The following is a 25,743-nucleotide window of genomic DNA, read 5'->3' on the forward strand; positions in this document are numbered from 1 at the left end:
TCTTCTCTCATGTGATAGGTACCTGACAGGAGATCAGTTTTCGAGTGAGTCTTCGCTGGAAGCATATGCCCGCTGCTTGCGCATGGGATGCCGATGTATCGAACGTGAGTACCAAAGCAGAGTTGGTTCCTGTACTGGCAGCTTTGTCTCCATCATTAAGGCAGTTTACAGTGGTGGGTGAAGTATTTGCATGGAAAGCAGGGCTGAAGGACGAAGTCCTGGTGGCAACATTATCACCATGACGTGCAAGGGCAAGGTTGTTTGCTTTGTAGGGTTATTTGATATGTGCCTGAGCTTCTGCTCCCCCAGAAGGATTTTGATTTTCCCCTCTCTCCTTTATTGCCATCCAACGGGAGTTCCCTGCAGTGCTCAGTTTGGTCTGTCTGGTGTCCGAATCCTGCCTGTGCTCTGGCCTTTGGGCTAAGCTTCCCCCGTGGGTCTCTTTCAGTGGATTGCTGGGATGGTCCCGATGGGATGCCAGTGATCTACCATGGACACACCTTAACCACCAAGATCAAGTTCTCCGACGTCTTGATCACTATCAAAGAGCATGCCTTTGTCACTTCTGAGTGAGTACAGCAGGGACCAGAACTTCACCAAGCACAGCTGTCAGAAAGGAAAAGTGTGGGTGGAGTTGAGTCTGTAGCAGAGCGAAAAGCCTGCCTTTTATACAGAGACCTGGCAAAAAACACATACTTGGGATTCAAGGGGAAGAAAGCATGTCTTTGTTCCTTCCAGCCAAGGAGAGAGTTCACCCAGAAAAAGGTCTTGTGGGAGGGAAGGCTTTGGGGGACCTTGGTAGTTTAACAGTGCTTCTCTACTCTGCGTTGACAGCCGTGATGGGGACACCTTGCTGTGGTATGGTTATGCTGAAGGCTTGAGACAGCACAGCCACAGCACAGATAGCTCTTACTGAAAAACGCTCTTAGAGGGCACAGAAGCCAGTTTTTGAAACCAAGCTTGGAAGATATTAAATCCCCTACAGATAGTGCTCTAGTACTGATAGCTGTTTTCCTTCTCCCAGTTTCCCTGTCATCTTGTCCATTGAGGACCATTGCAGTATTGCTCAGCAGAGGAACATGGCTCAGAATTTCAAGAAGGTCTTTGGGGACATGCTCCTGACCAAACCAGTAGATATTTCTGCTGATGGGCTCCCCTCTCCAAACCAGCTGAGAAGGAAGATTCTCATAAAGGTGAGCTTCTTTCCCAGCTAGTTTTCTAAAAGGAGAAAATAGAAGTGGATGGGGTAAGAGTTTGGGACCCAGCTTGGAAGCTGGATGCTGCCTTTCTCAGGCACTTGGTTAGTATATTGATATTTCTTCTACAGAAATGACCCCTGGGAAAAAAAGCGCGGGACTTCAGTGCCATTTGATAATCTCTGTGGTATGAGTCTTTTCTTAGTCATTTTAGTCTGGAGGGAATCCACTGCAGCTGACCAGGTGGTTTACATCTGGACACCAGGAAATTGATTCTGCCTTTTGGGATGCCTGCACCTCTCAGCATGCCTGACCACTCTCTTGTTCCACAGCACAAGAAGCTGGCAGAGGGTAGTGCTTACGAGGAGCTCCCCACATCTGTAATGTATTCAGAGAATGACATCAGCAACTCCATCAAGAACGGGATCCTCTACTTGGAAGACCCCATCAATCATGTACGTCTCTGCCTCTATCACCCTGGCCCTTCTCTGTGGGCCATTTAAGTATCCACCTCTAAACCAGGCTCTGTGAGTAACTCAGTAAGGCAACACATGGTGCTGGAAGGAAGATATGTCTTACAAATGATCTAAGGGGCTGTTGGCCTGTCCTGTTTCTCGAGAATCCCTGAGCCGCAGGTAGCTGAAGTCTGGGTGACTCTCCTGTGCTCTTCCAGAGACATTTCCTGCTGACCCTTGTTAGAGGCAGAAGGCTGGGCTGGAGAGAGCTCTGGGCTGATGGTGCTGCAGCTTCTCTTCTGCCCTTGTGTAATCCATATAATGTGTTAAGTTACAGTGATGGCCTGCATTTCTAGACCTGGCTGCTTGTCATCAAGTGCCTAAACACTTAATAACAAAACTAAATGAGCATTCTGCTTTGGAAAGTGTTGAGCATTCATTTTCCTGTGGGCATTTGCTTACACAGTCCACTTACTTAGCTGTCTGTGCTTTGATGAGGATCTTTCAGGCATAATCATATGGGGAAAAAACAGGTTTTTTGGAAAATAGAAAAGTGCAGTGGTAGAGCTGTTCCCATCTCTGATATCCCCTGTGCCAAATCCATGCTGAGTATTTTCTTTCCGCATTGATTTGCCCTTCCCTTGTTCATCTTCCTTTAACCTGTCTTGGGGAGTTGCAGCATGATGTGCAGTCAGTTTGTATGTGAGATCTATCACATGCTGTTTTTTGCTGCTGATAAATCCCTGTCTTGGATCCAGGGAATGTCTTGGATGCTTCTGTGGCTCTCCATTAAATCACTGTTGTTGACAACTGTTCCTCACAAACCCAGTCACCCCTCACTGCTTGTACTAGTCAGAAAGAGAAAATCCCACTGGTCGGTCATGGGCCACGTGGTGCTTCCTCTGCAGATCTCTTTGCCAAAAGCTCTTTTCTTTGCAGGAGTGGAACCCGCATTACTTTGTCCTGACCAGCAGCAAGATCTATTACTCTGGGGAGACAACTAGTGACCAAGGAAACGAGGATGAGGAAGAGCAAAAGGAGGTAAGGACAGTACTCCCTTTTCTGAGGGTAAGCTGTTGCCCTAGAGAAAGGACCTGACTGCCCAAGGGGTTGAACATCTTTACTGCAGCCTGACTTCAGAGGGAGATTCTATGATGGGAAAGGTAGGAGCTGATTCAGAAGCTCCTTGGTCCTAGTTAGAGGCCCCCTGAGCAGAGCAGACACAGGCACCGTGAGCCTGCCTTCAGTGACCCAAGGCTGTGCATTGTCCTCCTGCCAGGCGAGCAACAGCACTGAGCTTCACTCCACAGAGAAGTGGTTTCATGGCAAACTGGGAGCAGGACGTGATGGGCGCCACATAGCTGAAAGGCTGCTGATGGAGTACTGCATTGAGACGGGGGCCCCCGATGGCTCCTTCCTTGTGCGAGAAAGTGAAACCTTTGTTGGAGACTATACCCTCTCCTTCTGGTAAGTGTCCACAGGTACCATCCTGTTCACTACTCTGCGTTCAGTTTTGGGGTGATCTTCATCTTGACATTGTCTTCAGCGGTGTGTCCTAAATGGAGTCCCATTTCCCACTCTGCCGCTGATCGGCAAGCAAATTTCTTCATCTCTCTATGCCTCCCTGTGCCTTCCTGTCCCATCAGCTCACTGTGTCAATTCAGAAGGGTAAAGTCCCTGGAGACCCTTTTGCAACAGTCTCCTGTGGGGCAGGAACATCATGTCCTCCTCAGCTAACCCTGTCTGGAGCTGTGTCTGAGGCCAGTGTAAAACCTCTGTGAACAACCCTGGCTTACCCTGTCCCTTTCTGCAGGCGCAATGGGAAGGTGCAGCATTGCCGGATCCACTCACGACAGGATGCTGGCAGCCCCAAGTTCTTCTTGACCGACAACCTAGTGTTCGACAGCCTCTACGACCTCATCACCCACTACCAGGAGGTGCCACTGAGGTGCAACGAGTTTGAGATGAGGCTGACGGAGCCAGTGCCTCAGACCAATGCCCACGAGAGCAAAGAGTGAGTGAGTGTGTGTGTGTGTGTGTGTGTGTGTGAAAGAGAGAAGAAGGTGGGTCATGTTCTGTAATGACTGGGCAGTTGGTACCTGGTAGGAAACCCTTCCAGGTCTCTCTGCAGGGGCTCTCTGGTCCCACTTGCTCCCTGCGGGGCTCTCTGTGTCACAGCAGCACGGCTCCCTGGGCAGCAGTGCTGGCCAGCTTTGTTTCTTTTGGATGTGGCTGCCTTGGGAGCTCTGAACAAAGAAAGGAGGTATTGGGCTTGCTTACAGTTCCCTTGGCCGTGCCACACGTCTCCAACTGGCTCTGTTCCTGGTGCATCCCCTGGCTGTCCCACAGAGGGGAGAAGACAGCGCTGTGGCAATGCATATCTGTGATGGTGCTCTCTGCTGCCTTCCTCTTCCTGAGGATTTGGTCAGCTTTTGGGGTGCAAGAGTATTGCATGGCAGAGCTTTGGGCTGAGTCTGGGATGAGCTAAATGAGTGCAAAGGCTTGCTCACAGTGACATTTCTTTCCCTAAAGGTGGTACCATGCCAACCTCACCCGAGCCCAAGCCGAGCATATGCTGATGAGGGTGCCGCGCGATGGAGCCTTCTTGGTGCGCAAGAGAAGTGAACCGAGCTCCTACGCCATCTCTTTCCGGTACACCCTGGGAAGAAGGGTGGTGGGCACGAGCAGCAGAGCTGTGATGCTGCAGAGGCTGTGTGCAAAGAGCAAAAGAGGGACATGTGCCTAAATGAGTCAGGAATAGCAGTGTGACGGGTCAGGGTGATTTGCATGTGGCTTGGGGAATCTTTTGTCTTCTCTAGTTTGCCCCTTTCTTATCCTTCTCTTCTCCTGCTGTTCCCATGCTCCAGAGGATGTGGGAGCTCGTTTTATAGGGCAATGGGCCCATGGCTGATGGAGCGTTTCTGGCCTAACGTGAGCCTTTCCAGAGCTCTTGGTCTCTCTGGGATGGCCCTATATAAGCTTTAGGTCCCATTAGAGCGTTTAGGACCCTGTTTCTCCTTGGCTGTGGTGGTGCTGATCAACCTGGGGTCCATAGCATTTTCTGCCTCTCTCCCTGCCTATTATCCCTGTTTCTACAAGGAAAGGAGTGTCTAGCTGCTTGCCTCCATTGTCCTATGTGGTGTGGGGCATCCTTGGCGGTGCTGCCAGGGATTGTGGTGTGCTGCAGCTGTGTAAATACCTCCCTAAAGCGAAGTGGTTGTGGTGGGCGACGGCTGTGCCTCAGCGCAGAGATGGCTCTGGCCAACATTTGTTGTTGCACTCAGCAGCCAGCATGGAGAGCACTTTTCCAGTTAGGTGTCTTTTTCTTGGAGGAAGAGGCCCTCTCTTGCCTTGCACCAAGTGGCTTCTCTGTTTCTCTTGACCTGCCAGGGCGGAAGGGAAGATCAAACACTGCCGAGTGCAGCAAGAGGGCCAGACTGTACTGCTTGGCAACTCTGAGTTTGAAAGCCTAGTGGACTTGATCAGCTACTATGAAAAGCACCCGCTCTACCGCAAGATGAAGCTGAGGTACCCCATCAATGAGGAAACACTGGAGAAGATAGGGACAGCGGTGAGTGTGGGTAGGCGTGGAAGCCAAAGGAGAAGGGTCAAGTCTGTTTTGAGCTAATACCCTAATGCGGAGTTACGTGAGACCATCTCCGTGCTTTACAGCCCACACCTCTTGGTGCCTCATCACCCTCCACAACCTGTTGCAAACATTTGTTGGTCTGAGTGAGGTTTGTGGCTGCCTCTCTGACCCACAGCAGCAGGAAGTTTGGGCTGTGCGTGTTTGCAGCATGCAGTGTCTCTTCAATAGGCTCATCTTCCCTGGAGAGGTTCTCTCTCTCCCCAAAGGGAGAGAGCCTGTTCTCTTGCAGTCTTCTCCTGAATTACTGTTTTCATCACCAGCCCTTGTTTTCACAGGAGCCGGACTATGGAGCCCTGTATGAGGGGCGCCATCCTGGGTTCTACGTGGAAGCCAACCCCATGCCGACCTTCAAGGTACGCTCTTGCTGCTTGATGTGTAACACTCTGTAAGGCCAGCTCTCAGTCCTCTCTGCCTCATCTCTGTTGAGGAAGGCAAGGACAAGGGAGGACCTTCTGTAGGGTTAGGCAAGACCCATCTCTTTTTGCCACTGTTTGTTTCTCTCTTAAAGCTGCTGAGTCTGATTCCCAACCTTCTGTTGGGAGCTCAGGGGAGGATGAGGACAGATTTTCTCTCTGGTCCAGCCAGTCAGGCTGAATGTTTGGATCAGTTTGAGTTTATTACTTCATAGAAAAACCTAAATGAGCAAGAGTTCTTCCACATGCTTTCCTGCGCTGGGCTGGGTGATGCTGTGCCTGCTGTGGTCTGCAGGCTTCTTGCAGAAACTTGCTGGGATGCAGTAGCCCTGGCATTAGTAGTAATTCCTTTTCATTTAGGATCTTTCTGCATCACAGTTGTTCATTTTCAGTGGTTCAAGGACACTCCAGGCCCCACCTCTGAACCTCCTTTTGGTGATCCAGTCAGCCTGCGGAGCGTAACATAACTTACATGAGTCCCTGCAGGCAAGATTCAGAGGAGGATTACAGACGTGGTTTCCTCATAGGGACTGTCCCTGTGAGCTAGCACTCAGCGAAGTGTAGCTCTTCTTGGCTGTAGTGTCCTGTGCTCTGAGCAGGGCCGGTGTGGGCAACTGGAAGATCCCTGTGTAGCTCCAGACAGACTCAACTTGCTCAGGGGGAGGCCTGCTAGTCCATGGCCATGCAGAAATCCCCACATCTTCCTCCTCAGCATGCATGTTAAAGCTCTATAAAGCTCAGCCCTACCTGATAATGTGCAGGGCCACTGATACAGCCAGGCAGCTTTGCAGGAGGCAGCTGATTTCCAGAACATCTCAGCTGTGGCCAGCGCTGGGCTTGCTGCAGCTGAACAGTCTGATTTCTGTCCTCTCTGCTCAGCATAACCACGATTACTGCAGCTCTCCAAGTCCTTGTGTTACCTGAGATCTGAGAGCTTAGCAAGTATCTCCTGTTATTTCCCAAAGAAGAGGGATGTTGTTTTGCTCGTTTGTTTCTAGACCAGCCTGTAACATGTGCTCTAGGCTAAGTGTGCACGTTTTCTGGTTGTGCTATCTCTGTCCTGGAGTCTCCAAACTGAACCCATCAGCCGCTTCAGCCTGTGCAGGACCACGCCAGACTTCTGGCCTCTGCGGATTGGCATAAAGAGGGCCTTGACTTGTTTTGTAAAGGGTCACTAGGGTTTGGCAGCTGGGCTGGCTCCTGGCTGCACGTGATGTGCCTCATGCTGCCCCACACAAATAGGGGAGGGAGCCAACCTCTCAGCCATGGACTCATCGGAAATGTGACTGTGTTGGTTGCCCTTCTCTTTGCAGTGTGCAGTCAAAGCCCTGTTTGACTACAGGGCGCAGCGGGAGGATGAGCTCACCTTCACCAAGAATGCCATCATCCAGAATGTGGAGAAGCAAGAAGGAGGCTGGTGAGTTGATCTTGACCTCCCTTTTCCCTAGGGAACAGTCCATACAGTGAGGTGTCCCATCTAGGGGGGTCCATTTGGGAATAGCCCCCTGTGTTCTTGTGAACCCTAAAGACAGGCAGTGAAGGATCTTCCTGGCACATGTCGTCCCAAGTCAGGAGGATCTGGGATTCCCCACAGTGGGTGCTGACATTGCCCCTTCCCTTATTCCAGGTGGAGAGGGGACTACGGGGGCAAGAAGCAGCTGTGGTTCCCTTCCAACTATGTGGAGGAAATCACCAGTCCCAGCAGCCTGGAGCCAGAGCGGGAGGTGAGCTTGTGTCTGCAAGGAGCAAAGATGGGTGGTGAGGAGGGATGTGTGTGCATAGCACCCTGCCCACAGGCCGCACTGCCCAGCTGCCTGGGTACCAGTGTGCCAGGGGCTCCTGCAGTTCTGTTGTCATCTCCATCCAATTCCTTAGTCCCTGTGGTTCATTCCCAGCAGCAGCTGGATGAGAACAGCCCCCTGGGAGACTTGCTCGGAGGTGTCCTGGATGTGCCGTCCTGTCAGATCGGTGAGTGTCAAAGAGGGATGGAGGATAGGGGTATGTTATGGCCTGTTCATGGTCCATTTGTGGGTCTCATGGTCTCTGTAGGCACCCCTGTGCCTGCTGCAAGTGGATGTGAGTCTGCAGTGCCTGTTTCTGTGCAGTGATGCACCCTGCTGCTGCAGCTCCCTGCACCAAGGGTGCCTTCTGGAAGCTGGGTGTAGGCATGTCTCTCTAAGCCTGAGTACAGCCTAGGAGCATATTTGGACATCTAGGAACAATCCTTGATGATATGCAAAGGAGTCAGTCCAGGATGCCTTGAACCTGCTCTCTCAATGGGCAGCAGCAGGAGTCAGTCCCAGTCACCCAAAGGGCAATGGATCTCAGACTCATTTTTTTCGTTCTCCTTCACCCTTTCTGTAACAATTTGTCCAGACCCAGAGCTGGGTCTGGCTTGCAGCTCCCTGCCATCCCCTCTTTGTCCCCCTTGGCCCAGAGGATGTCTTATTCCAGATGGCTCTTCCCAGAGGGCAAGGGCATTTCAAGGCATGGAGTGAGGAATGTACAGGAGAGGGAGGAAAAGTGTGATGCAAAGGCCACAGGGATCTTCTCAGTGCCCTCAGGATGCACTCTGCATCATCAGTTACTGCTTCCCGGGCAACTTCTGCCTTAGATCAGCAGAAGTGGGAGTTTCTGTTCTCAGGTGGAGAGACTGAATCAGTCATGAGAGCCCCATAGCCTCTGTCTCCTCCTTGCTCCCTCCCTGGTATGGAGGACTCTGCGCAGCACCTGCCAGTGACCCTCCCCTCTGCTCCCTCTCCCCGCACAGCCATCCGCCCCGAGGGGAAGAACAACCGCATGTTCGTCTTCTCCATTAGCATGGCCTCGGTGTCGCGCTTGTCCCTTGATGTGGCAGCCGATACACACGAGGACTTGCTGGATTGGGTGAAGAAGATTCGGGAGGCAGCCCAGACAGCTGATGCCCGGGTGAGTCTGGAGAGCCCTGAATGGGGACATCTTGTAGCAAAGCCCTGGATTTTCCAAGGTAAATGAGAAGATTTCAAGGGAGCAGGTTTAGGCTGGGGGAGAGGGTGATCTAATGGCTGCCTGCAACTCCTGGGAGGAGAGGTACAAAGACAGTAAAAGTAGAGTTTTCTTGGGCAATATAACAAGGGGTAGTGGCCACAGGTGGCAGCTTGGGAGGTTTGGGCTAGACATTCGGGAAGGTAAGTTCATCAGGAGGGTGTTGCAGCTTAAGCCAGTTACCCAGAGAGGTGGAGGATCTCCTTCCTGGAGGGTGTCAGGCCTCAGCTAGATGAAGCTGCAGCTGCTCTGCTCTCGTGCTGGTCCTACTCTGAGCAGGAGGCTGGACCTGCTGAGAGCCCTTTTTAGGGATGCTCTTGTGTAGCCCCTGTGAGGGCCCGGCTGACCTGCCAACTCTTCCCAGCCTGTGGTAAGGTGGCTGCATGCTGCCCTTGGCTGCAGCTGCTGAGCTGGCCTTGAAGCCTCTCTTCCTCTCTTGGCAGCTCTCCGAAGGCAAGATGATGGAGAGAAGGAAGAAGATTGCCCTGGAGCTCTCAGAGCTCGTTGTCTATTGCCGGCCTGTGCCCTTCGATGAAGAGAGTGAGCATCAGTTTCCTGGTGGCCCTCCTGATCTCCCGCCTGTAGCAGGCAGTGACCATGGGATTGCGGACCCTCTTGTGTGTCCCCAAGGACAAGGCTCTCTTGGCCTTTTGCTGTAGGGAATGGGGGTCCAAAGCACTCTGGAATTAATTTATATTGAAGATCTGAAAATTTCCTTCTCCAGAGGGTGGAAGTTCCCTTCTCTGTCTCCCTGCAGCTGAGATCTGGCACTGTCCAGAGCTGCTGGGGGAGTGGGGCTGGGGAGCTGGAGCTGTCTAATCAGAGAGAGTGGTATTGATGCTTTCAACCATCTGCATTTGCTGTGGCACCAGCAAACCCAGTTCAGAGCAGAGTCAGGTCTGTGAGACCTGGCAGTATCGGAGCCAGGGCAAGAGAGGGCAGTGTTAGGAAGGGGCCTGGCAAGGCTGAAGTGGCTGGTGTAGGAAGGGAGCATGCTGGAGCAGCCAGACCTCTCTGAGGTCGCTGTTTTCACATAGCAGGTTTCCTGCCAGGCCACGATCGATGTTCATGACTTTTGCTTGTCTTCTCCCAGAGATTGGCACAGAGAGGGCCTGTTACCGGGATATGTCCTCCTTCCCTGAGACCAAGGCAGAAAAGTACGTCAACAAGATCAAAGGCAAGAAGTTCCTGCAGTACAACCGCCTGCAGCTCTCCCGCATCTACCCCAAGGGCCAGCGCCTCGACTCCTCCAACTACGACCCCCTGCCCATGTGGATCTGTGGCAGCCAGCTGGTAGCGCTCAACTTCCAGACACCAGGTGAGAGCAGTGGAGGGAAGAGCTGGACAGGCTCCTGGGGTAGACTGTGCCTCCTCCAAGTCAACTGCCCATGCGCCAAGTGCACCTCCGCAGTCCCTGTGCTGGGAGACTTGCGCAGACCTGTGTTCATGTCCACACACAGCATTACCACGGAGAGGACATGCTCAGGAGTTGGGTTGACCTGGGGAGCTAGGCTGAGCCAAGAGGTTGTGGTGCAGGGAAGCCTTGAAGGGAAGCTTTGAAGTAGAGAAGCAGCAGGGAATCCCCTTGAGGCCCTGGCAGCCCACAGAAGACTTACCAAAGGGAACAGCAAAGCCTTAGCCTTGGGACACTGACACAACTGTGACTGTAAGGTCTGACCCACCCTTGCCTCTCGCTGCTGCCAGCAGCAGAGGCTTCACTTGCTTTTCCCCAACTTCTGTTTCCCACTGCCATTGCTCTGGCCGTGTTATCCAGCTCTTCTCTTTCACTGGCTATTGCCAGACCCTTCTACGTGCCGGTTCAGCTCACAAACCCACCAGAAAACGACATGTTTTTTTTTTTTTTCTGCTGGGTTTTCTATTCATTTTGTGAATTAAAGCATCTCACAGAGGGGTTTGGCAAATGCCAGAACCAGCACCAGAAAAGTGGAAAGAGAAGGGAGAAGAAAAAGGGGGATGACCAGTGAAGCACTGAGTGGTTGGGCAGATCGCACATGGGGAAGTCATCTCCTGGCCCAAGCGCATGTAGGGGCTGCAGTGACTAAGTTAGCCCATGGCACGCAAGGGGTCTGGAGGGATAAACTGCATCCCCCAGTAAAGGATTTCCTGCAAGGCACAAATAGCCCAGGAGGTCTGGCTTGTGGTGGTGGAAGAGCCGTAGGGCCTTCTCCACCCATCTGCTGCCTATGTTCCCTAGACAAGCCCATGCAGATGAACCAGGCCTTGTTCATGTCCAGCGGCCAGTGTGGGTACGTCTTGCAGCCGGCCAACATGCGAGATGACCTCTTCGACCCCTTCGACAAGAGCACACTGCGTGGAGTCGAGCCGCTCTCCATCTCCATTGAGGTGGGTGCTCTCTTCTACTCCAATCCCTCCTTGCCACCCTTAGTAGTGTTGGGAGGGCAGAGAGGGGCTGCAGACCTCTTTGGCCTGGCTCCATTGCCTTTGTTAGAGGCAGAGGGCCCAGCTCCAGGGGAGGCAGCGTGCATCCCCTTGAGCGGATGGTGCAGAAGAACGGTTATCCTTGTGGGGGGAGAGATGGGGCTGAGCCCATGCGTTTATAGTAGTTGGGGCAAGTGGCGTGAAACAACGTTTTTGCATGGGTTTCTGGCCTCTGTCTACTGCTGTTCTTCAGCTGACTCTGCAATAGCTGAAAGGGGAGATCTGGGGGTGCTTCTTTAGGTGGAAAGTGCCAACAGACTCCCAGGTCCCTGCAGAGGAGTGTCAGGAGCTACTGGATGACCCTCTCCAGCGCCAGCTGATTTGGGGAATCTTTTTGCTTGGAGTGTGGAGAGAATCCTACTGCCTCTCTACATGGGGAAAGAAGAGGCTATTTTACTGCCTTCATCGTGGCCTCACAGAAGCAAACTGCAACCCTGGAGCCCAAAGATGGGACATGAAGACAGCACTGTATGGAGGGCATTGCTCCAAGGGTGCTGGTGCCAGCAGATGGCAATCGTGAGCTGCAGAGGCCCCGTGTCCTGCCAACTCTGGCCAGGTGGGCAGCCGCACGCTGGCCCCAGCGGGCGAGGAGGGGAACGAGGTGTGTGGCCTCGTCCCTGCGCTCCCTTAGGGCTATCTAAATGCATACGAGTCCCTTACTGGGAGCAGGAGAGCCGGGCCTCGCTGCCCAGCTGCTCTCCCCGAATCGCAGCCGGCCCCAGCCGTGCCAGACCTCCCTTCCTTGTCAGTGTGTGCTCCCAGCACACCCTGATCCAGCGGCCGGGAAGGGGCCAGGCAGGGGGGAGAGGCGCTGGGTTCAGGTGGTGCCAAGGCCCTCTCCTCACAGCTGCTCGATCGTGGTCGGAGCAGACTTTTCAGCCTGTTTCTACCTTCCTGTGCTGCAGGGTTAGCAGAGGATCAGCTGCAGATTCCCGCTGCATCTTTCCCTTCCCTGCTGGCTGGGCTGGGGCTGGCCTGTTCCAGTCCCACTCGTGGAGCCGCAGTGCAGAGAGCCTGCAGGGCACCGGGCAGCTCTCCATGCTCACAACAAGCCCGTGGAGGGATGTGAGGGCCATGGTTTTGCCAGACCAGATGGCTTTCATGCTTGGACCAGTGGCTGTTGCACCAGCCTGTACAGAGATCCCTAGTGGTCCCGGAGCTGAGCTGGCTGCTCCTTTGCCTGTGGGTCAGCAGTCATCTCTGCATGTCCCCTTCATCTCACGCAGACCTTGGGAGTGAGGCAGCAGAGATCTTGCCCTTAAGGGCTTGCAGTTTTCTGACAATATGCAAAAACTCCAGCCCCTCTGAGGCAACCTGCATTTTGGAGCCATGCCACTGAAGAGGGTCAGCACCGTGCTAGGAGAGGATGCTCCCATTCTGCTCCATCAGCATCATTGACCCCATGACCAGTGTCTCCTGAGGAAACCCTGGCACCGTTTCTCGGCACCGTTTACAAAACAGCGCTCTACACACTCCTCCTGCATCTTGAGGTGAAGCTATGACCGCCGTCCCCTTTAAGAGATGGGCTCAGCCTTTCGCCCTCTGGCAAAACTGCCCAATGTCCCCACCAAAGCCAGCTTTCACGGATGGAGAAGCCGGATGGAGAAGCCGTCTCGAGCCCGGCATGACTCAAAGCACATGATCCAGCGTTGGCAGCGTGTCCTTCCCCTGCAACAGCAGCGTGCCGACAGCACACTGGAGCGACATATGGCCACGGGCAAGAGGGAACTGGGATTTCTTTCTCCTGCGAGGAAGCAGGTTGTCGTTTGCATTGAGCACAGACAGTGCCGCAAGCAGGAGAGGGAACAGCCGCAGAGGAGGGCTGTTTAACGCTCAAGGCAGTGAGGCCCAGGAGTTCTGGTGAAGTAGGTCCACATGCTCCGTGCTGCAAGAGACGGGGAACAGCCAGGAAAAGGAGTCCCGGCTCGGTGGCCTGGCTCAGAGGAGACTGCGAATCCTGCTTCTCCGGCTCTAGGAAAGATGCTGCAGTCACAGGCTTGGCTACCAGAGTGCGTGCAGGGACCTGAGGTGGTTCAGCTGGCTTTTTTGTGGCTTGCAAATTAAAGGGGTGATCGGTAACAGTAGCCACTAGGTTTGGGAGCTCTTTTTTTGTTGAGAGGCAGGCTGGGCCGTGTCCCTTCTCCCTCCGATCAGCAGAGCTGGGGTGATCTGTTTGGAAAGAAAATTCCTTGGTGTGCAAACAAAGTATTTTCCTTGGCTTCTGTCTTTACAAGGTTTTTCTGATGCTCTCTTCCCTAGGTCCTGGGAGCCCGGCACCTTCCCAAAAACGGGAGGGGAATCGTTTGTCCATTTGTGGAGGTGGAGGTGTCCGGCGCTGAGTACGACAACGCGAAACAGAAAACTGAGATTGTGGGTGAGCTCCTTTGCAACGCCTGCACTGAGGGCGAGGTGCCGTTTGCTGGCCTCGTGGCTGTCCTCAGCAGCTTTTGGGGGTCCGTCACGCACGAGACAGCGCGGCCCGTTAGCGACCGCGGGGAGCCGAGAGCCAAGCGAGACACGCGGTTTTGATTGTAGCTAGTCCCTGGAAGGCTGTGCTCGCCCCGCCAGGGCAGGGCACCGGCACGAGGACCGGGGGCCGTGGCGGGCACCCCCATGCCCTCCCAGCTCCCCGGGGGCCGGGCTGAGCCGCGGGGCCTCCCAGGCCGCTGCAAGGAGCCGTCGCTATTGCACGCCCGGGAGCTGTGGTGCCAGGCCCCATTCTTCTGCGTGTTTGGAGGGAGAGGTGACACTGGCGGGTTGGGTTTCTGTTTCCCCTGAAATTTGGCCAGTGTCCTGGGTGTATTGTTAGGCGGTTTTTGCAATAATAAGGCAGGGAGGGTGATGTTCACGTGTTTGGAAACCTCCCCAGCAGGGGAATAAGTGGGGGATACGGGGCAGACTGGCATGTTTTCTCAACCGTTGCATAAACCGTGGGCACCACAGAAAAGCATTGCGCCAGGGTGAGCTGCTGCCCCCTCCAACTCCTTGCTTTTGGGCTACAAATAGGCTGAACCATGACCGGGGAGCAGCAGGGGTGCAGGGGGTGCGTGGCTCTGCGGAGCGAGTGCCGGGGCTGCTGTGTGATTGTGGTGTTTTGTGAACAGCGGACAACGGCCTGAACCCTCTCTGGACCCCGAAGCAGTTCCATTTTCAGGTCAGCAATCCTGACTTTGCCTTCCTCCGCTTTGTGGTGTATGAAGAGGACATGTTCAGCGATGAGAACTTCTTGGCTCAGGCTACCTTCCTGGTGAAAGGCTTGAAGACAGGTAAAGTGCTCGGGGAGTGTCTGTGTCATGTTGGTCCTCACCAATCTGCTAATCAAATAATTAGCTAGAGAGATACAAAGTTTTGTAGGAGAAGGAAGCAAGAAGCCCTTTGCTAACATCCTTTGGGTTCACTGATACTTCAGGGCCACCAGAGGAGGGGAGGGGAGTTGGAAAATTCCCCCTCCGAGGTCTGTGCTATGGGAGCTAACGCGTTGCCTGTGCTGTGAGTAACGCTGAGGCTGTCTCTGCACTAGGTTTCCGAGCTGTACCCTTGAAGAACAACTACAGTGAGAGCCTGGAGTTAGCTTCCCTGCTCGTCAAGATAGACATTTTCCCTAGCAAGGTAAGAGTGGTTCACACAAGAGGTGAGCAGGCCACACAGCTTGGGTGCAAAGCCAGAGAGCCCTCACCACTTCTCCTTGCTAACCACTGTTATACTGCTGGGTTTCCTCCCCACCTTGCAAGCTTCCTTTCACACCCACAATGGTGCAGCCTCAACTTCTGCTCGTCTGTCAGGTTGAAGCACAGCATTAGCTGTACACACACAGGACAGTTGAGTCCCACTGAGCCCTGGCCACAGCTGCAGATGAGTCTCCTTGGGGTTGTTTCTGTTCCCCTTATTCTCTCCTGTGGTCCGAGGGTGTTTTTTAAGTCTTGCTCTGTAGTCAGAGGGCTGCAGGAATGGGAAACACTGGTCATACCAGGCTCAATTCTTGCACTGAGAGGTGTTGCAGGCAGGTTCCTGCCTGGGCTTCCCTGTAAATCCCTTCTCTAAAAGCTGAAGAAGGCAGATCTGCTCCATCCCAGATCTCCATGTGCTCTTGGGGTATGTTCTAGCTTAATGTCATGGAGCAATGGCAATGCAGGACCATCTGTGTTGGAACGAGCAGGGCAGGGTAGGGTTCTTTGAGACAGATGTTTCTTTTAATTCTTCATTAAAAGCTATATTGCTGGGAACCAGTGATGGTTGTTAAAGGCAAGAGCAGCTGCACAGTGCAAACCCAGAGACACTGTCAGCCCTAGGACACCCGTGCACGTTAGCTCTCCATGCAGCCAGGGCCGCGTGCTACACTTGTACATCTTGTAGAAAAGGCAGGTCCTGCTGCACACGCTCTGACATCCCAAGCCCTTCACCGCTGCCTGTTTCCGATTCAAGCAGGAGAATGGTGAAATCAACCTCTTCAGCGCGTCGGTCCTCCGGGAACGAGCTGGGGACGCTTCACATCAGCTCCTGGCAGGCAGAGCCAGAGAGGGGTCCTTTGAGTCCCGGTACCAGCAGCCGTTCGAGGACTTTCGGGTATCACAGGAGCAGCTAGCTGACCACTTCGACAGCCGGGAGCGAAGGTACGCCGCCTGGGTCGGGGCTGGCTGAGCTCTGTCTAGCTCAGGCCCCCGAACCTGGTGAAGGGAGGGATGAGCCCTAGGCGGTGGTAGAGGCGCGAGGAGGCTGTGAGCCGGCTGCAGCTGGGCTAGCGGAGGAGGAGGAGGAAGCTTTGGCTCATGGAGCTTTTTCCGAGCTTGGCTGACTTGCCGAGCCCCCTCCTTGCTGCTCAGACAGCGAAGAGGTGACGGCACGGTCTTGAGAGCCCAGATGGAAAAAACCCGCTGTGGGGGCCGGGGGGGGGGGACACGTGGGGCTGGAACCCGGGTGGTGAAGGGAGACGTAGCGCGGCAGAGCGGGGAGGCCTCGCAGCGGGGGTTTAGCTGCGGGCCGGTAGGTTGTTGACCAGCGTGGCCTCGGTAGAGGTCCGGCGGGGGCGCGGTGCCAGCGGGAAGCCAGCAATCCTCCCTGGCATTTACCTCCTGCGCCGGCACCGACATTCCTGCCGCCGAGCGGGGTTTTTTTGTGGCGCAGATGTGCGGGAGCGTAGCCACGTATCGCCCGGCCGGGCCGGGGCGCCGGCTCAGCTCTGCGCCCCCTCTCTGTGCCCACCCTGCAGGGCACTGCGGAGGACCAGGGTCAACGGGGACCACCGGCTGTAGCCCAACTCGGCCTGCTGAAAGCACCTCCAGTGCTTGGGATTCTCACGGCACGCTGTGAACTGGTTTCTATGGAAACGGCACTGCTATGGCCTACTTTCAGGCAGCTTTTCCAGTTTCTCCGCTGAAGTGTGTTCGAGTGGAGAACTAAAAAAAAAAAGGAGAAAAAGAAAAAAAAAAAAACAACCCAAAACACCCACCAACCTTCACCATGAAGCCCTTAATGAAGCGTATTGATGTGTAGAGCCTGCCAGCCGCCGAGGTGAGAGACAAAACTGTCTATAACCGCAAGGAAAAGAGACTGAACGCCCTGTGCCGTCTCCGCTCTGACTGTTTTTACGGCGCTCCTGATCCTGCGCGGCTCCGATCGCAGCTGCCGGGAAGCCTTTTGCAGCGTTAATTTGCTGTAACCGCTCGCCGCCGCCCCAGCAGCCTGTTTGCCGGGCTGGGCCGGAGCGCGCCCGGGGCCGGGGGATACGAGACCAGGGCAGCGCGTCCCTCTGTCCCGGCGGTGTTACATCTACCTACCTGTATAGCCACTGCCTATGGGTCCAGTAGTGAAACTCCACGTTTACAAGGCCACTCTAGCTTTAAACGACAATAAACGTGTCAGTATTAAGTAACTGCGTGATGTCTCGGCTCGCTGGCGCCGTGCCTTGCTTGCAGAACCGGCCCTTGCTCGCGGCAGGGAGTTGTGGTTTATTTTTGTACCTTCGGGGCAGTTCTTGTTGTCCTGACTCGTGGGGAGCACAGCGAGAGCGGGAACGGCGCTCGCCAGGGAGCTGCTGCCGTCGCTGCTGCTGGGGCTGGAGACGGGGAGCAGGGCGCTGAGCTGCCTTCGGTCCAGCTCCGGGGAGGTAAGAGCTGCCTCCTGCTCCTCTTAGGGAGCTAAAGGAACCTGCCAGTCTGGTGAAACCCACCTGGGGCCCGTGTTCAATTTAGAAGCTAGCTGTGCTGCAAACCTGCCCTGGAACAGTGGCCACGTGGCTCCTGCCCTTCTTCGGGGAGTTTGCAGCCACCGGGGAAAAATAATAACCAGGCACAACCCCAGCTTTAAAATGGTTCACGCGAAAGGGTAAAAATTACTGTGTGTGGGCAAATGAACTACAGCTGACTGCGCCTTTTCGAGCCAGGCAGAGACTGCAGGCGGCGGAAGGGCTCATAGGAAAGATTTGTCTGTTTTGTTTCATCTTTGAATTTTTCCTCACCCACCTCAGACTCTGAGGCAGGACATTGCGAAACCAGGGCCTTGCACAGACCTGGACAGGCTGCAGGTGAAATTTTCCATGGTGATGCCTACCAGGATGGAAAAACACACACTTCTTGTTCAGGCCAGGGTCCAATACAAGGTGCCTGCGCAGCTCTCACACACCCTGGAGCGCTGAAGGAGCCCATCACCTTTTTTTAAGTAAGTAAGCCTGTGAAGGGGATCCCAGCAGGCCTGGACCCACTGGGCAGTAGCTGCCGGGCTCCAGGACACTGCCAGTTTGTGTGTGCATGCTGGGGTAGGTACTTCATAGGCAGGGTGGCATTGCCCAGAAAGGTGCCCCCAGAACCGCCCAGCCAGCACCTTGCGAGGAGCCTCTGCCAGGTCTTTGCACTGGAAAGCTGGACTCGCTGAGCTGGTGCTGGTTGTTACGTGTACCGATAACAGGAGGGACTCTGATGTAAGAGGCAGCAGTGCAGAAGTCCCAGCTGCTTTTATTGGTATGACTAAGGAAGTGGGTGAAGAGGGCAGTGGTTTTCTGGCACCGCGCTGAAAGAGGAAGGACAGTGCACGCAGCAGCCCCATACAGGCACGGTCGGTCCCAGGCGAGCTGCAGGGACCACCTCGCCCTAGTCCCCGCTGCAGTAGTACGGGACAGAGAGTAACACCTGGGCATTTCAACACCCCAGGCCCAGGGGCTAACCCAAACCTGACTGCAATCACCAGCCGACTCTTGCTCGTATTTTACGCTCTTTATTTAGGAACAACCAAAAATGTCTGGTTTCATTTCAACAAACTGTACAAGCAAGCTCTTCCCCTCTCCCACCCTCACATCCACATATACAAAAGGAAGGGAAACTTGCCATTCACTTCTCAGAAGTGGCATTGTTGCTACAGGGAGTTCTTGCCCTCAGAATAAGAGCAGGTAAAGTCCATAGCAGGTACAAGCTACCCTAGCCCTAGTAATAGCCACAGCCCACAATCACAGGCAGCTTCACTTTTTCTTTTTTGCTCTTTAAAACCTTTACCAAAAGTAAAAACTAGTTCCTGTCTCACACATTTCCAAGGTGACCATCCAAAACTGTGGTCCTAAAAAAAAAAAAAAAAAAAAAAAACCCACAATAATAACCCCACCAGCCCTCCCCCCCCCACACCTCTCCCCGGTATAAAGACGGTTACACAGCAGAGACTTTGCTCTGCCTCCCCTAGCTACACGGCCACCCTTATGAAAGGTCCCGTTGCAGCTACAATTACATTTTCCTTTGGATAAATCCAAGCAAAAATTCCAGGTCATTCAGCACCAGCATGATTTCTAAATAATAATAATTAAAAAAAAAAAAAAAAAGAGGACCCATTAGGCTGACTTTGTGCTCTAGTGAGAAACAAAGTGATCAACACACTGTTCCCAAAGTCTCTCTTTTAGTGCAATGTTAGTATGTGCAAGGGAAAAACACGGCCACGTACCCATAACACTACCACGAGCCAGATGGGGCACAGCGAGAAAGTGCAATTTTTAGCAGAAGTTTTCTATGCCCTGGAGTCCTATTCCAACCGTCACTAGCACTAGTAAGCAAGAGTCCTGCTAATAATACCACCGCCATCAGTACAGCAAAAACTGTCTTTACTCACACCATCAAAAAAAAAAAAAAAAAAAAAAAAAAAAAGCCAAACTGAGCCAATAGAGCTTTACTGGAACACGGGAACAACAACAAAAAAAATCACTGCTTAGCTAACAGATTTCATTTGCTCTGCTTTAAAGTTTTGTGATTCCAATTCAGTATTCCTGGCAGGGACCATTGCCAGTAAAAGATACAGCAGAAACTAAACCTGTAAAACAAAACAAAACAAACAAAAAAAAACCAAAACAAACAAAAAAAAAAAAAAAAAGGAAAACCCGAGAGACATATAGATCACAAGTCTATTCTGCTATTTGTAGTTTTGCCTCCTCTGTCCCCACCTGCCTCCCCCTGAATCACATCAGTCCACAGAGTGATTTAAAAAGGTGACGCCAAAATTATCTGGGAAGCAGGTGAGAGCCGTTTAACACATTTTTAAATAAAACCAAATTGACTATGAAATACCATGGGTAGGTGCAGTATCATCTTACCATTCAAATTTGTTTTAAAGTGCTGAAAAACCATCCTCCCATCTGATATTACCATTTACCCCAGCTTCCAAATACCACCTTCCCATCAGGTTTCCTGTGTAATGTCTCTTAACAGGAGATTGATTAATTGTGGGGGGGGGGGGGGGGGGGTTACAAACTTCTACCTGTAACAAAAATTGTTGCTTTTTCATTAAAAACAAAACACTAAATGGTGGAAAAAGGGAAAAAAAAAAAAAAAAAAAAACACCCACCCTTCACATCCTCCTAAACAGATGGGGGATGACAAGAATAAACCAAGCAGATATTTTGCAGCTCCAACTTCTGCACGAGTGTCACTGTCAGGCTAAGGTTCTGCATTAAGCTGCAGGCTTGCCTACCGGATTGCTAGTCGCAGCCACCATCAGCTGCTGCTTTTGCTAATGGCTTCTCACAGTGACCAGCGCAAGCCCCCAGCAGCGAGGGGACAGGCAGCCGCTTTAACTACCGCGAGCTGGAGCAAACACCTGTGGCCATTCCTCTGGCTGCGGGCACAGTGTGCAGTAGCTCTCAGGCAAATGGAACTAGATTCCTGTAAATGATGGTTTAGTGTTCTGCTAAAAAAATAAAGTAAGAAAATCAGGATTTCCAGGATACTAGTTAAGGAACAGAAAAATAACCCACCGATACAAAACAGAGCTGTGTCTAGAAATCTCGTCTGGGCCCTGCTATTAACAAATAAACTAACTCTGTTCCTTGCATTAGGAGAACCAGCAGCCCTTTACACAAGTGACACAAGTACAGCACAAGTCAGGGTTGCAGGTTATTAAATAACTGGATTGTGACCTTAATCTAAGCAGCCTCAGAGAAATAATTAACAAGATTCACATGGATTAAAATGATGGTTACTACTGTGTCTATCAAACCCAAGCTCACACAAAGCTGATGGAGATGAAGAAATTAATTTCCCTTCCCTACTGATGCTGGTTGCACGACCTCTCTTTAAGTCAACATAGGCATCGTTGATTAATGATGATAAATATTCGCACTACATGTAGAATTGTGGTGACGCTTCCTCTTAACACCAGAAGAGCTGCTGCTGGGACTGTCAAGCCACCTCTCAATTACTTCTTTCAGGTTCAGATGCAAACATATTTCTAATGTCAGCCTGCATCAAAACCTGATGCATTTGGAGATGACACCTGCTTCTCTCTTCAGCTTCAAAAATGATGCGATAGGGAAACAAAAGACTACAGAGCTAAACCCTCAAATCTTTCGCTTTAATTTTTAAGGAAATACCAAGTCAACTAAAAATGCAGATAACAAAGAATGTGCTAGTTAGAAAGGGAACTCAGTTACTTTTTGATTTCTGGTTCAAAAGCTGTATGTCGGTGTTTTTGTCTTTAAGTCTTACCCCCCTCCCCCCCAGTGCAACAGGGCTTGCCAGCCTGTTCACGCGGACGCCGGGTATGAGGGGAGTCTGCATGGAACCACTTTTTAAAATTCCTCTAACCCAAAAGAAAGAAAACTCCTGCTGTGCTTGTATGAATGCATGGAGACAAAGCTCAAAAACCTCAGCAGCTTCCAACCCTCAAGGCTGTTTTTTCTGTGTACACCGGGAAATTCTCCCCCTAGCTCACAAGATTTCTCTTTTCACTTTTTTTCTGGAAAACTGGTTGAATACAATCCAAATGCAAAAAAATTTCAGCTAGTGCATGGAAAAATGGTTTGAAGAGACCAGTTCATACCATAATCCTTAAGCATTTCTGTAGATGGAGTGGGGATCACTCTTCCAATTAGCCTTAGTCTTTAAGTGTACACCAAAAATCCCACAGAAAATCACCTTGAAAGGGAAAACTACATTTCCAACATATTTATATAGCAATTAGTTAGTAAAAGTGTACATTTTTAATGTACATCTTAATGCAATAAAGAATCAATGGCATATCTGAACTGTATATATGTGTATTTAAATAAACCTGCATGTACATAGACAATAGAGAGTAAATTACCTACCTGTATTTGTTCTCTGAAGGTAACACTGCACATAGACCCATACTCTCAGGCCACAAGACTCCTAGAACTAGTGTTTTCAGCTCGAGGAACACCCAGCTTCCCCCGTTACCTGCGAAGCTGCAGGGTATACAGGATCACACCGGCAAGGGCTGAATCCACGGCACCGTGGCGGCCTTCACGTTATACCCAGCTCTGCTCTTCAGGACGAGAGCAGTGCGGCCTCACAGACACGATGTGCTGCTGAGACAACACGCAGCAGAGGTGGGATGGTTGCTGGTTATGCCTCAAATAAAAGGCATGACTGGCAGTAGTGCTTCTGAAGAAGAAGAAATTCAGGGAGCCTGGTGTCAGCCTGGTGCCACCGCTCACGCTCATCGCATTTGGGGGAGGATTCACCTGTCTGCTAAGGGAGGGATGTGGTTACAGTTCAGGTGTCTGCATCTGGCCCCCATCTCTCTTTAGGGTGCAGTTCATCTTCTTTTAAAGTAGCTGCGTATGCCTGGTTGCAGGAGTTGCACCTTGTGCTGTGCAGTCAGATCTCCACTGACCGCAGTGGGAGCCGCACGAGCTCAGACGCAGGCACCTACGATGCACTGACAACGCACGGATCTCCTAGTATTTGAGTAAGGCAGCCTCTTAAAGAGGGGATGAAGAAAGAATCAGAAAAGCAAATGCAATTAAAGATAGAAATCAGACACCATCTTTGGAAGAGGATCTGGAAGAGCTTTTTGTTTTTGAAACAGATTTTTTGTAAATCTCTGGATCTGATCCTTTGGGGCTTGCTACCCACCCTTCTAATAAATATCATTTACCACCAACAATAAAGTCTCCCACATTTAAAAGCTCTCACTAAATAAAAACCTTCTACTGAAAAAGCTTGGCTGAGTTAGCTTGGCAAAAATGAGGAGCTATGACTACTCTCCATAAATACATCAGTGGATAAACACCAAAAACTATTTAAGTTAAAAGACAATGTTGGCCTCAAAACATACCAGGAATGAACCAGCCATGATTAAATCAAACTAGAAATTTAAATGACGTTTCTAAGCATTCAGAGGCAATGAAGTTCTGGAATAGCCTTCCAACAGCAAAAGTGAAGGCAAGACGTGGAAGCAGTTTTGATCTGGGGCTTGATTAGTTTATGACAGGATGGTCTCACTGCATTTGACTAGACTCTATAGGTTGAGAGCTCCTTCTAGACCTTGCTTTCTATTAGAAAGGAATATAAAAAAATCTTCCAGTAATTGTATCAAACAGCAACCGCACAAGACAACATGGGCATGTTAAAACGTACAGGTACCAAGAACCAGGTACTGAAAATTAACAGGGAAAATTATTTTGCTACTTCATATGAAGCCAGAACTCCTGTAGATGGACTGAAGAAAAAGGTTGGAGCAAATTCTGGAAGTTAGCAGTGTCGCTGCAGCAGGATTTATCGTGAAGGGCTGTAACAGGCAAACTTCCTGATTACAGAAGAGCTGCCTGCCGAACAGATCCCTTGGAGACAACGGCTCGAGCCATTAGCAGCAACGCTGCGTATTCTCTGCATTTGTTCTCCGAAGAACAGCCTGTTCTCTCCAAACAATGAAAAGGATTCCAGGTCAGGATGGAAAAATTATTATGTGCTAGTCCTCAGTGATTAAAGGGAGACTTGGAGATTTAACAGCCTGCTACAGCGAGTCTCCAAGAGCAGAGGCGGAAAAAGTACTCTAGCCAGCAAGGGACAAATGACACCAGACTCCGTCTCCTGGGTTTTCTGAGTTTCAGATCCGCTACCTATTTGAAGGTATACAATGCTAAATCTAACCTCGACCTTCGGGAGGAAAATCCCACTGAACTTCCACTTGACTTGAATGCAAGCCTGCCAGTTTTCTTCTCAGAGACCTCTCCTTTCCTAACCCACGCACACTCACACATACACGCATGTGCACACAGCTGCACACACACATGCACACAAACCTTTTCGTTATCAGGGCTTAAAGCCCGAAAGTTAGAGAGCATTTATGCAGCCATGCCAGCCTTTAGAGAACAAACACCTTACGGACAGATGGAAAAAAAAAAAAAAAAGTATTGAGCCATGATAGTCCATGTCTAAAGTAATGACCTTGTTTACACAATGTCTGAGATTCATTATGCTTGTACAGGCAGCTGTAGGCATCAGTATATGAATATGAAATCTGAAAGTCTGTCCACTGGGAAGCAAATAAGAACATCCTCTTTGCTGGGCGTGAGCCGCGCTCACAGCCCCCACCTCTGCCAGCTCTCAGCCACCTCCTAGGCCGTCTCGCAGAGAGCTCTGCGCTAAGTAAGTGCCCAGTTTTCGTGTGAACTCTCACTCTGATGTGCTGTATTCAAAGGTCTCGCTCACGGCAGTGCTTTAACACCTTGTCCTGCTCCTTAGGTGTGCATCAGGCCGGCCCATGGGTTTCTTAAAAAATCAAAAATGTCTTCGCACGGGTAAGTGCAGATCCTCCAGGGCAGGTGACGAGAGTTCAGTCTGTTTCTGAAAAAGAACACATGCGTCAGATGGACTCCACGTGCCCCCGCAGGCACCTGGGCGCGAAGCGGCGGTGCCGGCTGGGGAAGGGGGGACGCGGCAGGCCAGGTCAGGAGCTGCCCCCCGCCAGCACAGCTGCCGCCGGGGGAGGCTCCCCCTCTGCTGCGGTCCGTGCCCAGCGCCCGGCGAGCTGGCAGGACAGCCGCCTCCTCCTCCTCCTCCGCGGCCGGAGCAGCAGCTCGGGCTCTTCCAGCGCAAAGCGTCAATCGCAGCAGCAGCAGCCCTGGCCCGGACGCCGGCAGGCTGCAGGGCAAAGCTGTGCCCACACACGTCCCGCCGCGTGCTGGCGAGGGCCAAGCCCGGTGCTGGCACGGAGCAGAAGCCCGAAAACCTCGAGGGAGCGCAGCCGCCTGACGCTTTCATCATGTCCCCAGCACGGACAAAAGCCCTGGCCCAGCACCGTCCCCGAACTGCCTCTGCCCCGCCAGGCTCAGCCGTGCCCAGCAGCGCACACAGGATGGTGCCCGTCCAGGTTTTCCAGCTGCAATGAAGGCAGGGCCCCACGCAAGCCCACGCGCCATCTCCGCCGACTTAGAGGGAGGAGGAAACCAATGGTTTTTGGCCAATTTTTTCTGCAAAGCTTGCTGACATGGCAGACGTGCACGGGAGCCTCCAAACCAACTCAGCGGGGTCAGAGCACCCAGCGAGAGGAGCCCACCGCGGCCTCGCCAGCGAAGGGCCGCGTGAGCGGCGCGGCCCCGCGCGCAGCGGGACGGGGCGAGCGAGCGCCGCGCACAGCGTTCCCCACCTGCTGGGAGCCCCGCCAGAGGGGAAACAGCCCCCAGCCGCATTGCTGAAGAGCCTGCGGAGGGCTCGGACACCACCCTCCTGTCCAACGCGCACGCAGACACACCGCGCACACAAGCCCTTCAAAAGCAACTCCGGGAGGAGGAGGAGGAGGGCCAGCAGCTGTGGACGCCGTTCCAGCCCTCCACGTCCTCTGTCTCTTTGCAGGCTCTATCTTCGCTGTCCAAGCCTTGCTCCACTCACTCCCACCTGGAGAGCCCACGGCAGCTCGCGGAGGGCAGCAGCAGGCTCCTCTGTGCCGGGGGGGAAGCGCTACCACCTGCAGGTTAAGCTGTCCTGCCCGAGCTCTGAACAAGCCAGTGCAGTAGTGGGAACCAACAGCCAGGCTCCTTCCTTCTCAAATACCCATCTCCTTTTCAAATCAGCCCCAAAGAAACTACTTCCCAGGCCAGGTAAAGGGAGCAGATGCTCCCACTGTTTTTTTCAGGCTAAATTTGACACCAGGATTTGACTTCAGAGCCACAGGTATGCCGCATGCATTGGTGCTCAGGCACTTCGTAGAGCAGTTGTGCATGCCAGTTTCGAAGAAGGGGTGCAAGGGGACCCCCCATAGCCACGTCTCATATGCACATCCCGGGACGGATTTCCCCACCGCTCCTCCAGTTAAATCACAAACACTAAGACTTGATA

The 25,743-nt window shown here is 52.4% G+C and overlaps 2 protein-coding genes across 13 annotated transcripts in view; one reads left to right on the plus strand and one right to left on the minus strand.

The window, feature by feature from the left end:
• Nucleotides 1-17,066, plus strand: part of PLCG1 (phospholipase C gamma 1) — a 55,388-nt gene extending 38,322 nt beyond the window's left edge. The window contains exons 11-32 of one of the 4 annotated variants that reach the window (XM_062588932.1): nt 19-104; nt 449-569; nt 1,025-1,193; nt 1,529-1,651; nt 2,591-2,692; nt 2,931-3,118; nt 3,465-3,665; nt 4,184-4,303; nt 5,042-5,222; nt 5,576-5,653; nt 7,027-7,130; nt 7,341-7,437; nt 7,609-7,681; nt 8,484-8,641; nt 9,181-9,277; nt 9,831-10,055; nt 10,953-11,101; nt 13,457-13,571; nt 14,302-14,463; nt 14,718-14,806; nt 15,620-15,807; nt 16,404-17,066. In XM_062588932.1, coding sequence (XP_062444916.1) covers nt 19-104; nt 449-569; nt 1,025-1,193; nt 1,529-1,651; nt 2,591-2,692; nt 2,931-3,118; nt 3,465-3,665; nt 4,184-4,303; nt 5,042-5,222; nt 5,576-5,653; nt 7,027-7,130; nt 7,341-7,437; nt 7,609-7,681; nt 8,484-8,641; nt 9,181-9,277; nt 9,831-10,055; nt 10,953-11,101; nt 13,457-13,571; nt 14,302-14,463; nt 14,718-14,806; nt 15,620-15,807; nt 16,404-16,446 — 2,869 coding nt within the window. In that variant the 3' untranslated portion in view covers nt 16,447-17,066. The remainder of the gene's footprint in view (nt 1-18; nt 105-448; nt 570-1,024; nt 1,194-1,528; nt 1,652-2,590; nt 2,693-2,930; nt 3,119-3,464; nt 3,666-4,183; nt 4,304-5,041; nt 5,223-5,575; nt 5,654-7,026; nt 7,131-7,340; nt 7,438-7,608; nt 7,682-8,483; nt 8,642-9,180; nt 9,278-9,830; nt 10,056-10,952; nt 11,102-13,456; nt 13,572-14,301; nt 14,464-14,717; nt 14,807-15,619; nt 15,808-16,403) is intronic. The other 3 variants (XM_062588934.1, XM_062588933.1, XM_062588935.1) reach the window with 3 other exon arrangements.
• Nucleotides 17,067-19,905: 2,839 nt separating this feature from the next.
• The window catches only part of ZHX3 (zinc fingers and homeoboxes 3), a 54,615-nt gene continuing 48,777 nt past the window's right edge, over nt 19,906-25,743 (minus strand). For 6 of the 9 annotated variants that reach the window (XM_062589077.1, XM_062589082.1, XM_062589080.1 and 3 more), the window contains one exon: nt 24,160-24,252. In XM_062589077.1, coding sequence (XP_062445061.1) covers nt 24,242-24,252 — 11 coding nt within the window. In that variant the 3' untranslated portion in view covers nt 24,160-24,241. Of the gene's footprint in view, nt 24,253-25,743 lie in introns of all 9 variants that reach the window. The other 3 variants (XM_062589084.1, XM_062589083.1, XM_062589085.1) reach the window with 2 other exon arrangements.

This window comes from Rhea pennata, chromosome 16 (genome assembly GCF_028389875.1).
Source record: "Rhea pennata isolate bPtePen1 chromosome 16, bPtePen1.pri, whole genome shotgun sequence".
Classification (NCBI taxonomy): Eukaryota; Metazoa; Chordata; class Aves; order Rheiformes; family Rheidae; genus Rhea; species Rhea pennata.